This window comes from Hemiscyllium ocellatum, chromosome 23, assembly GCF_020745735.1.
Source record: "Hemiscyllium ocellatum isolate sHemOce1 chromosome 23, sHemOce1.pat.X.cur, whole genome shotgun sequence".
In the NCBI taxonomy this organism is placed as follows: Eukaryota; Metazoa; Chordata; class Chondrichthyes; order Orectolobiformes; family Hemiscylliidae; genus Hemiscyllium; species Hemiscyllium ocellatum.
In genome coordinates, this window is record NC_083423.1 from 41,409,467 (window position 1) to 41,421,733 (window position 12,267).

Sequence of the window (12,267 nt, forward strand, 5' to 3'; positions counted from 1 at the left end):
ATCTTCCATCGAAATGTGGAGGCACCAATATTAGGAGACCCATTGTCATAGTTTCAGTTATTTGTTGACTGGAGTTTTCCAGCAAATCCAGAGCTTCACTGAAGCTCATGAAAAGCAGACAGATTAAATGGTTCAGAGTGAATTCTAAAATGCCATGGCATTGCATGTATGAACATTTCATTGCATTAGTTCATCACTTATTTGAAGGTCACTGCATTCGTTAAGTCTACAGAGACTGACTTCAAAGATTGTTAAATAAAAAGATCCCTGTTTCATTGTTTCTGAAATATATCTTATCGAGATTTGGTGAAGAATTGACACATCAGTCACTGCCTTCTATCATGTTTATATTCAGGTTTTGTAAATCCACAAGAATAGACTTTCACTGTCAGGAAGCTCAAGGTGATACTATTGCTGTCCAAGGCATTGCTGTTTTACCCAATAGAAACCATCACTCAGCTGGTGTGGAAGTACTGGTGTAGCCAGGTGTAGTTGGAGGAACAGATGTTGTTGTTGCTATTGACAAAAAACATAAATAATATTCAAAACCACAAAAACCTCAACAACTCAAAATGATTCCGAAGCAACAGTCACCAGAAACTAATCTGACAGAATAGTGATGGAACTAGAAAAAAACACCGAGATTACATCAGATTCTTCACAATGAATTGTGCTGAAAACCAAGTTGTTGGCATTAGTAAGTGTTCTCAGTGAGGATACTGAAATTCAGAAAGCATTCCACTTGCAACAAAATTGTGAATTGTATTCAATGCAGATGTCACTCACTGGCTGTGGAGCTGCCAGTCGTCTCAGTTGTTGGGCTTGTCCCTGTTGTAGTAGTTGATTTTTCTGAAGGAGAAACAAAAGAATCAACAACCAATACATCCAATGTCACATGGGACAGTATTGAGAGGGGAGAAGTATTCTGCCATTAAAACAGATGTGCAAACAGATAATATTACAAGTATTACATTGACCAGACACCAGATATGAGCAGAAGGACTTTGCAGAAAGGGAATTGTTTTGGATGTGCGGTCACTGTTGGAGATAATGAATCATGCCTGATATTTTTGCACAGTCAGAAAATCAATCTCAGAAAGTTTGGCTCAGGTATACAAATTGTGTGGCATCATGGGGGAGGGCCCATCTCATCTTTCAATGAAAGTGAGAGGAATTTGTCAATCAAGCAGAGAGTGTGGGCAAAGGTCCAATCTAAGTTACCAGTGAACAGACCCATTATTTTCCTTTCTTTCTCAAACTGTTGACGATCTGACTCAATTGAATGCATGAGGCTCCACTGAAGTCTTCAGCAAAACATTTTCTGAAGACAGAATGTGGATCGTATTCTGGGAATAACAAAGGAAGTTCCCAGTTCTGATATTTTGTTGGTTCATGCTTCAAACTGTTTTTTCATGTTTAATGGAAAAGGACCTGACTCACCAGTTGTGGAGCTGGCAGTTGAACTGGCTGTGCTGGTTGTCACTGATGTTGTGGTTTCTGTTGAGGAAAAGGAAATGTCATCACAATCCATGCACAGATATTGAAACACGGCTCATGTGAATAATTTAACAGCAATCTGCAGGAAATGCACAAAAGATGAGAGAATGTGTAAAACAGTTCAAACTCTATTCCACAGATGCCCAATCAGCAAGTATCCTGCTTTATCATAATTTGGAGATGCCGATGTTGGACTGGGGTGTACAAAGTTAAACATCACGTAACACCAGGTTATAGTCCAACAGGTTTAATTGGAAGCACACTAGCTTTCAGAGCGACACTCCTTCATCAGGTGGTAGTGGAGGGCTCAATGCTAACACACAGAATTTATAGCAAAAATTTACAGTGTGATGTAACTGAAATTACACATTGAAAAATTGATTGTCTGTTCAGCCTTTCATCTGTTAGGATACAGTGATAGTTTCACTTCTTTCATGTGTAAATCACAAAAGCTTTTTTAAAAAAAAGTTGCATTCTCAGGTTAGCTGTTAACAATGGGGACAGCTAGACAATATGTTGAACATATGTTCAATATGACAATATATTCAACATATTGTCTAGCTATTACCATTGTTAACAGCTAACCCGAGAATGCAACTTTTTTCAAAAAAGCTTTTGTGATTTACACATGAAAGAAGTGAAACTATCACTGTATCCTAACAGATGAAAGGCTTAACAGACAATCAATTTTTCAATGTATAATTTCAGTTACATCACGCTGTAAAATTTTGCTATAAATTCTGTGTTAGGATTGAGCCCTCCACTAACACCTGTGCTTCCAATTAAACCTGTTGGACTATAACCTGGTGTTGTGGGATTTTTAACTTTACTATATCATAATTTATGTAAAGCATTATTCTCCAGCCCTCCAGCAAATGAGAGTTCCTGTGGTAGGTCAAGACATTGTTTCTGCTTGGAGAAGTGTCAAGGACAGTAGGACACAGATGTACAGTGAGTTGTGACGTCTCAAATGTGAGGTGTGAAAAATCAATTTAACATAATGACATAGTTTGCCAATGGAAATAGCAACCTCAACGTTTAGTGCAGCTAACTTGATCGCACTAACAATGTGCAACGCTAAGTGGAATAGCAGTATAATGGCCTCATTATTTAATATTTGGAGAACCTGAATGGATTCAATGGGAAGACTGACAAAAGTTTGCATCGGAACCATTTTGTCAGAGTGTCGAAGTGTGTTGGCCAATTATGTCCAGATTCCTCTCTCCTTGTAGGTACAGAACAGGATTCTGGAAGATGGTGGGAGCAGACTTTGAGTGCTCAGGAGCTGAGGATTCCATCAATTTAATTGTATCTAAGGCCTGAAAATTCTTAATAGAAATTCATCAATACTCACCAGTTGTGGAGCCAGTGGTTGAGCCAGTAATTGTTGGTGAGACTGTTGTGGACGTTTGTTCTGAAATATGAAGGAAATTTGATTTTAGTTTGATTTTATTCCAAAAGAATTTTTATTCTTTTTCAGAATGTTAGGAGAATAGGATTCAGCTCAGATATATTACGGAGATGAATAAATATGTATGTCAAATATAACACTAGAAAAGAGATAGGTACAATATCTCAATTCTACAAAGAATTCAACTAATACTGAGAGAAGTGATTCTGTTCGGTGAATGCTTTCTGTTGAATAAACAATAGCTTCTCTCACCAGTTGTGGAGCTGGACGCTGACGGTGCTGTCGTGGTGTATACTGTTGTTGAAGTGGTTTCTTCTAAAAGAAAACAAATGAACTTCCAGTCAGTGTGTTCCATTGTGATTTGGGGCTGTTTGTTCCTCCTGAAACAGCACCTCCAGATCATGCACAAACCAAACTAAAGATGACCAACAGGCTTGACATTTATGACTAGATCTGATAAAACATGGTGTGTTTCCGCAATAAAATAGGTGGTATATTAGAAGTAACAAGCTTTGATTTTCCAAGTTAAGATCAGAGAGACTGTGCCTTACTTCAGTCATTAACTGGATTTGAGGTACTGAAACTTGTCAGCATCCTTTTTTGAAGAATATTATGTCACTTCAAATACTAGGGTAGGCCTTGAAGCATACTGACTTTTAGACAAAAGACCATGCTTTACTTCTCAGTAGCAGCATGCATTCAAAGGTGGATGCGCCAGGACAATTACTTCCAAAGATCATGTTTTCAGGTATTAAATGATTGGAGGTTTCCAGCAAATTTTAGACAAGAAAATATTGCTTTACTTCTCAATAGTGGTTTCCATTGAAAGGTGGAGGCACCAATATTAAGAGACCCAAAGTTCATGCCTTCAGTTATTCAGTGACTGGAGTTTTCCAGCAAATCCAGAGCTTCACTGACACTCATGAAAGTTCGGACTGAAGTCCAAAATGTCATGGCATTGACTATGCGCAAATTCATTGCATTAGTTCATCACTTATTTGAAGGTTACTGCATTCCTTAAGACTACAGAGGCTGACTTCAACGACACTCATATAAAAAGATCCCTGTTTCACTGTTTGTTTCTGAAGTAATTCTTATCGAGATGTGGGGAGTAAGTAACACATTAGTCTCTGCTCTCCACCAAGGTTATACTCAGTTTAGTAATTCCAAATGAACAGGCTTTCACTGTCAGGAAGCTGAAAGTGATGCTATTGCTGTCCAAGGCATTGCGATTTTACCCAATAGAAACCATCACTCACCTGATGTGGAAGTACTGGTGTAACCAGGTGTAGTTGGAGGAACAGTTGTTGTTGTTGCTATTGAAAAAGAACATGATTAATATTCAAAACACAAAACCTCAAAATGATTCCGAAGCAACATTCATCCGAAACCAATCTGATAGAAACATCTAGATGCCATCAGATTCTTCACAATGAATTGTGCTGAACATCAAGCTGATGGCATTAGTAAGCATTCTCAGTGAGGATGCTGAAATTCAGAAAGTATTCTACTTGCAACAAAATTGTGAATTGTATTCAATGCAGATGTCACTCACTGGCTGTGGAGCTGCCAGTCGTCTCAGTTGTTGGGCTTGTCCCTGTTGTAGAAGTTGATTCTTCTGAAGGAGAAACAAAAAAAAATCAACAACTAATACATCCAATGCCACACGGGACAGTATTGAGAGAGGACACGTTATCTGTCATTGTAACAGACGTGCAAACGAATAATATTAGAAGTGTTACATTGACCAGACACCTGATATGAGCCAAAGAACTTTGCAGAAAGAGAATTGTTTTTGATGTGTGTTCACTATTGGAGAAAATGAATTGTGCCCTGATATTTTTGCACAGTCCAGAAAATCAATCTCAGAAATTTTGGCTCAAGTATACAGACCGCATGGTAATGTCAGGCAGGACCCTTCACATTTTCTGATGAAACTGAGAGGGATTTGTTACCCAAGCAGAGAGTGTGTGGAAAGGTCCCATCTAACTTATCAACCATTGGACCCATTGTTTTCCTTTCTTTATCGAAGAGTTGATGATTGGACTTAATTGAATGCATGAGGCTCCACTGAAGTCCTCAGCACAACATTTTCTGGAGACAGAATGTGGATTCTGGACTGGGAATGACAAAGGAATTTCCCTGTTTCAATGATTCAAGTTTGTGCTTCAAATTGTTTTCTCATGTTTAATGCAAACGGACCTGACTCACCAGTTGTGGAGCTGGCAGTAGAACTGGCTGTGGTAGTCGTCACTGATGTTGTTGTGGTTTCTGTTGGAGTAAATGAAATGTCATCACAATCCATAAACATATGTTGAATCAAGACCAATCAGAGCAATTTAACAGCAATTCAGACGGAAATTACAGATGATGAGAGAATGTGTCAAGCATTGAAAGTTTATTTCATCAGATGCCTAATCAGTAAGTATCCTGCTATATCATTAAATTAGATTACTTACAGTGTGGAAACAGGCCCTTCGGCCCAACAAGTCCACACCGACCCGCCGAAGCGCAACCCACTCATACCAACATTTACCCCTTACCTAATACCACGGGAAATTTAGCATGGCCAATTCACCTAACCCGCACATCTTTGGACTGTGGGAGGAAACCGGAGCACCCAGAGGAAACCCACGCAGACACGGTGAGAATGTGCAAACTCCACACAGTAGTCGCCTGAGACGGGAATTGAGCCCCAGTCTCTGGCGCTGTGAGGCAGCAGTGCTAACCACTGTGCCACCTTGCCGCCCTGCGCCACCGTGCCGCCCTGCATAATTTGTGTAAAACAAGATTGTCCAGCTCTCCAGCAAACGAGTGCATGTGAGGGGGTCAAGACATTGTTTCTTTTTATAAAAGCATCGAGGACAGTAGAACATGGATGTAATGTGAGTTGCAAAGTCTCTCATGTGAGCTAAGGAAAAATAACATAATGACATACTTTGTTACTGGACATTACAGCATCTAAGATTGGTGCAGACAATTTGATTCTAGGCATCATTCTGCATTACATGATTGTTTGACTCGAAATAATCTGCAGTGCTAAATGGAATGGCAATACAATGGCCTCAATGTTTAATAGTTGGAGAAGCTGAAGTGATTCAATGGAAAGATTGACAAATGTCTATTGCAGAAACATTTTGTCATTGCATCGAAGTGCATTGACCTTTTATGCTCAGATTACTTTCCCCTTGTAGGAATAGAACAGGATTTTGGAAGACTGTGGGAATAGACTTTGACTGAAGAAGAATTCAAGATTCCATCAATTCGCTTGTATCTAAGGTCTTGCAGTTCTTAATAAAATTCATCATTACTCACCAGTTGTGGAGCCAGTGGTTGAGCCAGTAGTTGTTGGTGAGACTGTTGTGGAAGTTTGTTCTGAAATATTGGAGATATTGAAGGGCACAACACTTTAATTCAATTCCAAAATGATATTTATTGTTCTTCAGAACAATAGGAGGATATGATTCCCGTCATATGTACGGAAATAAATGAATAAAATATGTATGTCAAATTTACCACTGGAAAAGAGATAGGTGAAATATCTCAATTATCAAAAAAATTGAACTAAAGCTGAGAGAAGTGATTTTATTTGCAAAATATTTTACGCTCAATAAACTAAGGTTTCAGTGATCATTTGTGGAACTGGAAGTAGATGTTGGTGTATACTGTTTTTGAGTGTTTTTTTCTGAAGGAATACAATTGAAATTCCAATCAATATGTTCCATTCTTATTTGGAACACAATGTGCCTGTGCAAGCAGTCCCTCTGGATCATGCAGAAGGTAAATTACAATGATCAACAGGTTTGAAAATTCTTACCACATCTAATAAATAATAGCCTGTGCCCAACAATAAAATAGGTGGTATATTCCACAATCAGAACTACCAAGCTTTTCAAATAATAAGCCTAATTGTATACATTCAGCAGAGTGTGAAACTGCTTTTCTCAGTCATTGAATACATTTGAGGTACTGAAATTCAGCCGCACCCTTTTTTCTCCACAATATGCTGGTACTTCAAATACTATTGCCAAATGGAAAGTTAGGCAAGAGGGCAATGCTTTAATTCTCAAAAGTCGCAAACACCAATACTAGGATACTCTTAGATGTCAGATTTTAAGTTATATAATGACAGGAGATTTCTGTTTAACTCACAACTTCTCTGTCGCTCATCCTGGTTAGAGGTCAGATGACACCAGGTTATAGTTCTGATTTGGAGCTGATGAAGGAGTGACGCTCTGAAAGCTGGTGTGCTTCCAATTAAACCTGTTGGACTATAACCTGGTGTTGTATGATTTTTAAGGTTATAGTTCAACAGGTTTATTTGAAATACCAAGCTTTCAGAGTGCCGCTCCTTTGTCAGTTCACCTGACAAACACACATCATTCCAAATACTTGTGACTTCAAGTAAATCAGTTGGACCATAATCTGTTGTCATCTGACTTCTGCCCTTATCAAGCACCAGCACCTTCATATCGGAGTTCATTACTACATACATATAAGTGGTTCCCAAAAAGATCTAAGGTGCGATATCGTTGGCTGTGTATCAATTTCATTGCACCTTTTCATGACTTATTTGAAGCTTGTTGCATTCAGTAAGAATACAAGTAATTCAGTAAGAGGCTGACTTCAAAGAAGTTCAGAAAGGAAGATAGTATTTTTATGTTTGATTCTGAAATAATAATTCATATTGAGATTTCATCAACATCTAAGACCAACAATCTCAGGTGTCAACCATGACCTGACTCAGTAGCTACAAGACTAAATGAACACAATTTCATTCACAACGAGCTCAAGTTAATCTGAAGGTTCAATTCTTTGCGATTATACCCAATGGAAAATGTCACCCACCTGGTGTTGAAGTATTAGTGTTCAGTTTGGGGTACTGATGTTGTTGATATTGGAAGAAAAACACCATTCCAAACCCACAAAACCTCAATTTGATTCCGAAGCAAGCTTTAATCAACATTTACCAAAAGCCAATCTGAACACGAATTGCGTTGGAACTAAGAGAATACTTGGACCACATCAGATTCTTCACAATGATGTGAGCCAAATATTAAGCTGATAGCAATAGTATGCATTCATAATAAGGCAGCTGACATTCAGAAATAGTTCCACTTGCAATAAAATTGCAAATTATATTCATTGCAGGTATCACTCACTGGTTGGGGAACCACCAGTTGTCTCAGGAATTATGTCAAGATTAGAGTGGTGCTGGAAATGCACAGCAAGTCAAGAAGCATCCGAGGAGCAGGAAAATCAACATTTTGTGCAGAAACCTTTCATTAGGAATGAGGCTGGAAGCCTCGGGAGTGGAGAGATAAATGGGAGGAGGTGGTGCTGGGGAGAAGGTAGCTAAGAGTGCAACAGGTGGATGGAGGTGGGAATGAAGGTGATAAATCAGAGAGGAGGGTGGAGTGGATAAGAGGGAAGGAAGATTAACAGGTGGGACAGGTCATGAGGATGGTGCTGAATTGGAAGTGTGGAACTGGGGTAAGGTGGGGATGGGGAAATGAGGAAACTGGTGAAGTCCACATTGATGCCCTGGGGTTGAAGGGTTACGAGGCGGAAGATGAGGTGTTCTTCCTCCAGGCGTCAGGTGGTGAGGGAGTGGTGGTGAAGGAGGAGTTGAAATGTTCAGCCATGGGGCGGTGGGATTGATTGTTGCAGGTGTCCTGGAGATGTTCTCATTCTGTGAGAATGCGTCCAGTTTCTCCAATGTAAAGGAGACCGCATCGGGAGCAATGGATACAATAAATGACATTTATGGAAGTGCAGGTGAAATGTTGATGGATGTAGAAGGCTCCTTTGGGGCCTTGGATGGCGGTGAGAGAGGAGATGTGGGCGCAGGTTTTGCAATTCCTGCAGTGGCAGGAGAGGGTGCCAGGAAGGGAGGGTGGGTTGTTGGGGGGTGTGGACATGACCAGGTAGTCACGGAGGGAATGGTCTTTGTGGAAAGTGAAGAGGGGTGGGGAAGGAAATATATCTCTGTTGGTGGGGTCCATTTGTAAGTGGCAGAAAGGTCAGCGGATGATGTGATTTATGCGGAGGTTGGTGGGGTGGAAGGTGAGGACGTGGGGGGGGGAACGGTTCTGTCCTTGTTGCGGTTGGAGGGGTGGGTTTGGAGGGCAGGTGCAGGATGTGGATGAAATGCGTTGAAGGAAAAAATTCGGTCTTTAGAGAAGGAGGCCATCTGATGTGTTCTGTGGTGGAACTGGTCCTCCTGGGAGCAGATATGGTGGAGGTGGAGGAATTGGGAATATATAATAGCATTTTTGCAGGAGATAGGCTGGGAGGATGTGTAATTCAGGTAGCTGTGGGAGTTGGCGGGTTTGTAAAAAATGTCGGTGTTGAGTCGGTTGTCATTGATGGAGATGGAGAGGACCAGGAAGGGGAGGGAGGTGTCAGAGATGGTCCATGTGAATTTGAGGCTGGGGTGGAATGTGTTGGTGAAGTTTTGAACTGCTCAACCTCCTCGTGGGAGCAGTCATCGATGTAATGGAGGAAAAAGTGGGGGGTGTTTGCTGCTCTGCTTGAAGTTGATTCTTCTGAAGGACAAACAAAAGAATCAATAACCAATACATCCAATTCCATGTGGGACAGAATTGAGAGGAGAGGCAGACTTAACAAGTATTCTGGCATTGAAATGAAGACTGCAAACAGAAAACATTAAAAGCATTAGAATGACCAGACACCTGACATAAGGTAAGACATTGCAGAAAGGGAATTGTTTTTGAGGTGTGGTCACAATTATAGAATAGGAATTGTAACCATCACCTTTTGCACAGTCAGACCAGACAGAAAATCCATTACAGAAGTTTTGACATCCTGAAGGAGCACCCTACTCATCTTCCACTGAATGTGAGAGATATTTTTCAGTCAGGCAGAGTGTGAGCAAAGGTCCAATCTAATTTATCAGCCAACAGACCCATTGTTGTCGTTTCTTTATCAGAGAGTTGACGATCTGACTAAATTAAATAAATGAGGTTCTATTGATGTCCTCAACACATTTTCAGAAGACAGAATGTGGATCATGGACGGGGAGTGACAAAGGAATGTCCCTGTTCTGAAGTTTTGTAGGTTCTTTATTCAAATTGTTTTCTCATGTTAAATGCAAAAGGACTTGACTCACCAGTTGTGGAGCTGGCACTGGAACTGGCTGTGCTGGTCGTCTCTAGTGTTGTTGTGGTTTCTGTTGGAGTAAGGAAATGCAATCACAATCCATAAATATATATTGAGTCAAGACTACTGAGAGTGATTTCACACCATGCTGGAGGAAATGCACAATGATGAAAGAAGGTGTGAAAGAAGTTCAAAACATATTCCACAGATGCCCAATCATTAAGTATCCAACTAAAGCATCATTCTCCAGCTCTGCAAATAGATGAATGTTTCTGTCATAGGTCAAGAAATTGTTTCTGCTTGCAGAAGCATCAAGGACAGTAGGGCACAGATGTAATGTGAGTTCCAAAGTGTCAAATGTGAGGTGAGAAAAAACAGTTTACATAATGGCATAGTTTGCCACTGGACTTTGCAATCTCGATGTCTGGTGCAGCCAGTTTGATTCCAGGCATCAAATTTCATTAAATGATTCTTTGAATAGAAACAATGTGCAGCACTAATTGGAATGGCATCCACAATGGCCTCAATGTACAATATTTGGAGAAGCTGAATCACGTCAATGGGAAGATCGGCATCAGAACCGTTCTGTCATTTTGTAAAAGTGCATTGACCTTTTATGGTCAAAATACCCTCCTGTTGCAGAATTAAATAAGTCCCTGGAAGGCCATTGACTGAAGAAGAGCTGAAGATTCCATCAATTCACTTGTATCTAAGACCTTGCAACTGTTAATAGAATTCATCATTACTCACCAGTTGTGGAGCCAGTGGTTGAGCCAGTCGTTGTTGGTGAGACTGTTGTGGAGGTTTGTTCTGAAATATCAGGAAAATTTGAAGGTCACAACACTTTGATTCAATTCCAAAAGAGTATTTATTGTTTTTCAGAATGAAAGGAGGATAGGATTCGCGTCAGGTACATTACGGAAATGAATAAATATGAATGTCAAATACACCACGAGAAAAGAGACAGGTGAAATATCTGTACCCTGCAAAGGATTGAACTAATACTGAGAGAATAAAGTAAAGCTTCTCTCACCAGGTGTGGAGGTGGACGTTGACGGTGCTGTCGTGGTGTATACTGTTGTTGAAGTTGTTTCTTCTAAAAGAAAACAAATGAACTTCCAGTCAGTGTGTTCCATTGTGATTTGGGGCTATTTGTTCCTCCTGAAACAGCACCTCCAGATCATGCACAAACCAAACTAAAGATAACCAACAGGCTTGACATTTGTAACTAGAGCTGATAAAGCATGTTATGTGTCCACAACAAAATAGGTATATTCCACAATCAGAAGGAACATGCATTCTCAAAAAATGAGCTTGATTTTCCAAGAACAGAGAGACTGTGCCTTCTTTGAACCACTGACTACCTTTGAGACAGTGAATTTCACCATCATAACTTTGTTTTCAAGAATATGATGACACTTTAAATAATAGTGTGGTTTGAAATGGAATTTTAGACAAGAAGACATTGCTTTACTTCTCAATGGTACCTTCCATTGAAATGTGGAGGCACCAATATTTCGGAGACTCGTAGGTCATCCTTTCAGTTATTCAATGACCAGAGTTTTCCAGCAAATCCAGAGCTTCATTGAAAACATACAGATGAAATAATTCAGAATAAAGTCCAAGATAAGATAGCATTGCTTGTGAGCAAATTTCATTGTATAATTTCATTACTTGGAGTCACAGAGTCAGAGAGATGTACAGCATAGAAACAGGCCCTTTGGCCCAAATCATCCACGTCGGCCAGATATCCAAAACTAATCTATTGCATTTGCCAGCATTTGACCCATCCCCTCTAAACCTTTTTTATTCATATACCCATCCAGATGCCTTTCAAACGTTGTAATTGTACCAGTCTCCATCACTTCCTCTGGCAGCTCATTACACGCACCCTCTGTGTGAAAATGTTGCTGCTTATGTCCCTTTTAACTTTTTTCTCCTCTCACCTTAAACCAGGGAAATTACCTTGCCTATTTATCCTATCCATGCCCGCCATGATTTTATAATCTTCCACAAGGTCACCTCTCGGTCTCCGATGTTCCAAGGAAAACAGCCCCAGATTCTTCAGCCTCTCCTTATAGGTCAAATTCTCCAACATACTTGCAAATCTTTTCTAAGCCCTTTCAAGTTTCATAACATCCTTCCGATAGGAGGCAAACAATATTCCAAAAGTGCCCTAACTAATGTTCTGTACAGCTGCAACATGACATTCCAACTCCTCCTATACTCAATGTTCT

General features: G+C 40.1%; 1 protein-coding gene across 1 annotated transcript in view; it reads right to left on the reverse strand.

Moving 5' to 3' along the window:
- The window catches only part of LOC132826613 (mucin-19-like), a 93,017-nt gene that overhangs the window by 67,486 nt on the left and 13,264 nt on the right, over positions 1 to 12,267 (reverse strand). The window contains exons 12-22 of the mRNA XM_060842568.1: positions 11,064 to 11,126; positions 10,781 to 10,840; positions 10,041 to 10,100; positions 6,224 to 6,283; positions 5,120 to 5,179; positions 4,464 to 4,526; positions 4,168 to 4,224; positions 3,161 to 3,223; positions 2,852 to 2,911; positions 1,441 to 1,497; positions 787 to 849 (exon numbers count right to left, since the gene is read on the reverse strand). Of these exons, the coding sequence (XP_060698551.1) occupies positions 787 to 849; positions 1,441 to 1,497; positions 2,852 to 2,911; positions 3,161 to 3,223; positions 4,168 to 4,224; positions 4,464 to 4,526; positions 5,120 to 5,179; positions 6,224 to 6,283; positions 10,041 to 10,100; positions 10,781 to 10,840; positions 11,064 to 11,126 (666 nt within the window). The remainder of the gene's footprint in view (positions 1 to 786; positions 850 to 1,440; positions 1,498 to 2,851; positions 2,912 to 3,160; positions 3,224 to 4,167; positions 4,225 to 4,463; positions 4,527 to 5,119; positions 5,180 to 6,223; positions 6,284 to 10,040; positions 10,101 to 10,780; positions 10,841 to 11,063; positions 11,127 to 12,267) is intronic.